The following is a 5,674-nucleotide window of genomic DNA, read 5'->3' as shown; positions in this document are numbered from 1 at the left end:
CATTGATGCAATCAAATATGGTTACAAAATTGAGAATTATATCTTGTATAGTATGTGCAGCTTACATCTTACATTGTTGATGTTCACAATCATCAATATCAATTTGATTATGTATTTAATAATTAGAATTATAATCACAAAAGGTAACGCCTAAAATTAAAATAGAATTCATATTATTATGGTAATTACAAGGGCATAAATACTATTTTAAAAGAAGAAAGGAGAAGCTTTGATGAATTTTCTGAAGGGTGTTAAGACTATGCATGCACAAGATGGCATGGAGTAATCATAATAAAGAATGATCTCACCTAATTTAAAAATACTAAGCTGGAAGAAATAAATTATAGGACAACAGAATTGGAGGAGAAGGTGACCAATAATATTCCCCAATTGATGAAGCATTAGAATAGTAGTAATTAATCATACTTTGGGAGGAGGAAGTATCCATTTTGAGCCTTCTATCATACCAAGACCAAGGTAATTCTGAACCTCTGAGTATGTAAGTTTCCTTGTCAATTTAGAACGTCCTGTGGCATCTGCACCAGGTCCTGTGTTCATATACTCTCCAAAATAAAGAGTTCTGCAATTGTTGGAAACAAATATTGTTTAGAATAGTTTATAATAAAAATAAAGAAAATATATAGGAAATTTATAATTGTGAATTAGAAAGTTACTTGTCAAATTCCTTTTTATTGTTGTCACTCCATCCTTCCTTGTTGAAAATGTTGCCTAAGTTACAGTAAGAAAAGATAACTGTGGAATAACCGAACCATGCTCTTCCTAAGTAAACACCTTTTCCAGTTCCAGTAAGTTCACAATGGACAAAGGAGAAGCCATTATCCTCTTTCGTACTTTTTCTTGCTTGTGCTGTTATAAAAGTAAACCCTTCATCGCCTAGCGTTCTTAGTTCACAATTCTGCATAACAAAATAAAACCTCAATAACGATATTTTGAATATATATTATATGCAAAATTGGAGTTAATGAATTCTTATATACCACATATAGTGACTTTCCACTTCCAAAAATGTAATCAACAGTTCCTTCAATGAAGCAGTCTTTGAAAAAATGTCTCTTTGCATCATCCAACAATGTGTCTTGGTAACTATAAAGCTGGCAATTATAAAATGTGGCTTTGTCTCCAGAAACTCGTAATGCAACTGCTTGACCTCCTACCGTGTTAAGACCAGGTCTTGGTGCGGAGTTCTAAAACATCAAATTTGTAAAGCACATAAGAAAATTTGTATGTTTTGGTTGATATGATTTTTATGAAATATAGTATACTAACCCGGACTATTATGTTTGTCCCCACAAAGTAGTCTGATAAAACAGACAATGTCCCACTTTCGACAGTGCCATATTGTTTTGCCGTGCCCCCATAGGTCAATGTTGGCATTTGCCCAGGGGTCCCATAGAAGGTGATGAAAGGTTTTGTTGCCTCAACCACGATTTTCTCTTTGTAAGTTCCAGGTCCAATATGCAAAATTACACGCTTCTTGTTTCCGCTAGGTATGCTTTTAAGGGCATCCGTGATGGTCTTGAATTGCCCTTTCCCATCTTGGCTTACCTTAATAACTGTCTTGCCTTGTTCAGCAGCTTCTAATTCACTATCTAGGGTACCCTTTCTGCTCTCTAAAGGCTTTACATTATTTGAAAACCATTGCCCCAATTGAGTCTTATCAGGAGGCATTGGTGTATCGGCAGACAACACAACCTGGCTTGTTAGAAAAACTACCGTCAGAGTTAGCTTGATGCTAAAACCTATATGTTTTGAGGCCATATTTGAACCTATTTTCTTCCTAAGAATTGTTTTGTTTTGATGAATACACCGTTGCAACTCAATTTATAACATGAGGGCCTCTAAGTTTGGCACATTCCTTATATCTAGGAGAGTTATTTTTATTCAATAGCCCTTCTCGTGTGAACCTACCTAAAATTAACCTAGAGTCAATTCAAGTTGTTAGAATAGATCATTCACGTATATAAATTCAAACGAAAAAGATTTTCTCCACACAAAAAATAGCACAAGAAAAATAGGTCATAAACCAATTAGTAAACTATATAAGGTAAACTTGTATACGTCATTACGTAAAGCAAACTTACTGCTATTCTTTATGATTCGGTTTTGTTATTAGAAATGCTAGAAAGGAAAAAAAAAATATTTTTATAAAGTATCATGTTAGGTATCGAACCATCCGTATTAATATTTATTGACAATTTTAAGCTTTAGAATTTAACTAATACTTTCAACCTGAAAATATACACGTACTCTACTATGTTTAATAAATTATATTTTTTAAAGTGTTATAAAATGTATTTATTAACACATATTTTTCCATTTCTTTTCATTATTAGTTAATGAATGCTACACTATATGAAATAGATGTATGACTCATTTATAAGTAGAGATGATAGTAACAAATGATAAAAATGTTTAATAAAAAAATATTGAAACTAATATTTTCATAATTTTTTTATATTATACATTACACAATAATATCTAGGGTTTGATATACAAGTGACACATTTTAAAACTATTAAATGCTGCACTGTTAAAAATTCTAAAAACTGATAACATTTATACTCATTGTACTTAACAACACTATTGTTAATGACCATGAGGATCATACAAATTTTATCTTCTATTTTTCTTCTTGATGTTAGATTGTGGGCATGACACAAGGGTTCATCTTTGTGGTGGATTGGGAGAATGGTGTTGTATGATTAGAACATGATGGTGCTACCTATTGGAAGTCTATGTTAGTTTGCTTACTATGGAGGGTGGTTCTTTGTCAATTGGTGATTCAAAAGGATTTATTAGGGTTTCATGTGGGTGCTTCTATCTGGTTTTTTGCATCGCAATTCTACTACAGGTTTCTTGCGGTTTCGAATAGAGGTGACATTGTTTATAATGGTAACTTTGCAAAGAGGAACATGCAATATATATGCATATTTGTGGAAGGGTACTACGGTGGTTCATACTGGTGTAGTGATTCTGTGCATGGAGGTGAGCTATGGTGCATTGAACGAATCTGGTGGCTCAAGGTGATGGCAGCTAGGGTTTTTGTGCGGGGAGGTCAGTGGTGGTGCATTGAACGAATCTAGTTACTTATGGTGGTGATAGCTAGGGTTTTTGGTGGAGAAGATGGAGATGAAATGATGACATGACAACCTATCATTGGTTAGATCTGTTTATGGTGGATTACCACATAGTAACATCTTAAAGGATATGATTTTTATGAGTGGTAGGATGGATAAAAATATAAAGATAGGGAGTGTATAAGAAAAAGCTGATTGAATGATTCATTTATAAAACAGGGAGTGTATAAGTAAAAGTTAGAGGTGTATAACAGAATTTTTGGGAATTTGCTAATTTTTGCCTAATTATGAAACTTTTATAACAATTTATTTTTACATTTTTAGTGAATCAAATTTAACTTTACCTGCATCAATAACGATTATATTATTCAAAAATAATTTATTCAACTAAAAATCATATTTTAAGACATTTTTATTTCACAAATTTGGTAAGTTTAATTGTGACAAATCCTATTTAAATTAATCTTTTATAAACAAAAATTTAATAAAATTTTTGAAATTAAACCTAGAATGAAAGCATAAATATGTTTCATCACACTCCCACATGTAAAAAGGTAAGTAAAAGGAGAATCATTGCATGCTTTCATCGTATGGATACGAAAAGTTGTCCATTAACATCCGAAATTTGAACATCGAAGGGGTCTTATATGGATACGAATTTTAGAATGGACCCTTCGTGGATGATCTATGCATGCCATCAACTGTTGATCTATATGAGCTTAGACAAAAAGCTGCGAAGTTCATGCAACTAGAAGTGCTGAAGGACTTCAGAAATAAGATGTGGACTTAGACATCCCAGTTGAAAAGAAATCATCCTACTAGGATGTTACACACAAGGGTGGGTTTATGTTTAAAGAGGTTATTAGGTTTAATGCTATAAGATCTCGTGTCTTGGAGGCGTTTCATGCATATCCTTTGGTGACACCTAGGATGTCAGAAAGGCCTCAGAACGTTGACAAGAGAAAACATTTTCGATTTCATCAAAATTAAAGGAATACAACTGACGAGTTCATAACCCTCAAGGATAATATTAAAGAGCTTATCCAAGTAGTACATCTGAGGTGTTTCGAGTGACGAGACAATGTTAGAAGTTTGCACAACAACTGAAGAAGGTTTGACGATAGAAGAAATGGTCGCAAGGATCATGTAACACCCCTTTCGAGACATCGCGTTTGATTTACAAAGCATTCATTGTAGACAATAACTTAAACAAAAAGAATAAAAAATTCGAATAATTACTTTAGAAATTAAACAAAACAAACTTCATAATCTTAGTTTAAACTATAAATCATTAATCCAAAACTCATTACATTAAGAAAACAATGGTCTCCAACGAATTTTAGAGAAAGTTCCTATTATACTCCCACGAATCATGTCGTTCTACTTTGTACCAATAATATTTGTAAAATCATTTGCTCTCGCATAACAACACGAGTTATACGATCATCACACAACACAAGCAAGCAAAGTTGAGCTAACAAAAACAACATTATATGATATACATAAGATATATGAAGTCCACAAGAAAACACTAGAGGGGTGAATAGTGTTTTCAAATTATTTTTGCAATGCAATGTTTAATGGTTTCATAAAACTATATTTAGAAGTAAGTTATGTCTAAATGTTGGGTAAGTAAGGTAAGTGAATAAATATTCTTTTAGACGATGACATATAAAATTTAACAATAGTTTTAAGCGAAGAGAATAATAAGACATGTTGGATGAGTTATATAAGTAAGGTGCAAACCTCATCTTAAAAGCCGATTTTGTAGGGATGAGTTAGGCCTAAAACCCGCTTTCTAATATGGTATCAGAGACATGTTTAAAGCCTATCCTAGGGAGTTCTAAGTGGGCATTTCTGTTTCCATCCGTTGTCGGACCACTATTGGACCACCCAATTTCTACTATCACGCACGAGATGTCTATACCTCAACGTGAAGGGGGTGTGTTGAAAGTCCCACATCGACTAGAGATAAGGCTAATTTAAAACTCACTTTCTAATAAGGCACAATATTTTTATGGGTTCACTTAAACTTGAGCTACGTCCAATTCTCTCTTAAAAACACTTAAGTGGTTCCATTAGTCTTTTAAAGATTACAACTAGTTTAATACACTCCTATTAAGTATTCTTACTTAAATACAACAACCTTGTCAAAGATTAAATGATTTATATAAGTTGTTAGACACGATTTAGAAAGTTATGTTCAACTACAAGTTCTCAAATAAATATTTTCAATCGTCTACTCAAATTTGTTGTAGTGTTTTGAGAAAGATAACTCTTAAAAAAATAACATTTTGTGATACGAGCTCCTATAAATGATTGAGATAAAAAACCAACGACAGGTTATGTAAGGAAACCATTTAGAAACAAGTAATAAACACAATTAATTTTATACTAGTTCACTCAACCAAGTTGCATCCAGTCACTATAATCCTTAACAAGATTACAATTGAGTATTCTGAAAAATCTTGGTATCACCTAGTCAATACCAGTAACCCCTGTTACTCTGACTAGAACCTAGTTCACCCACTCTTGGTTGTGCAGTATTCTTCATCTCTTTTGGTATCTCTAGACAA

At 32.8% G+C, this 5,674-nt stretch overlaps 1 protein-coding gene across 1 annotated transcript; it reads right to left on the bottom strand.

The window, feature by feature from the left end:
- Nucleotides 1-252: 252 nt before the first annotated feature.
- On the bottom strand, nt 253-1,787 carry LOC106776846 (putative pectinesterase 63). The gene is made up of 4 exons (XM_022775863.1): nt 1,288-1,787; nt 999-1,205; nt 675-916; nt 253-580 (listed from the first exon to the last, which is right to left on the bottom strand). The coding sequence occupies exons 1-4, from the start codon at nt 1,777-1,779 to the stop codon at nt 421-423; spliced, it is 1,101 nt and encodes a 366-aa protein (XP_022631584.1). The 5' UTR covers nt 1,780-1,787; the 3' UTR covers nt 253-420.
- Between the last annotated feature and the right edge of the window lie 3,887 nt (nt 1,788-5,674).

This window comes from Vigna radiata, chromosome 11, assembly GCF_000741045.1.
Source record: "Vigna radiata var. radiata cultivar VC1973A chromosome 11, Vradiata_ver6, whole genome shotgun sequence".
In the NCBI taxonomy this organism is placed as follows: Eukaryota; Viridiplantae; Streptophyta; class Magnoliopsida; order Fabales; family Fabaceae; genus Vigna; species Vigna radiata.
This window is presented reverse-complemented; position numbering and strand designations above follow the sequence as displayed.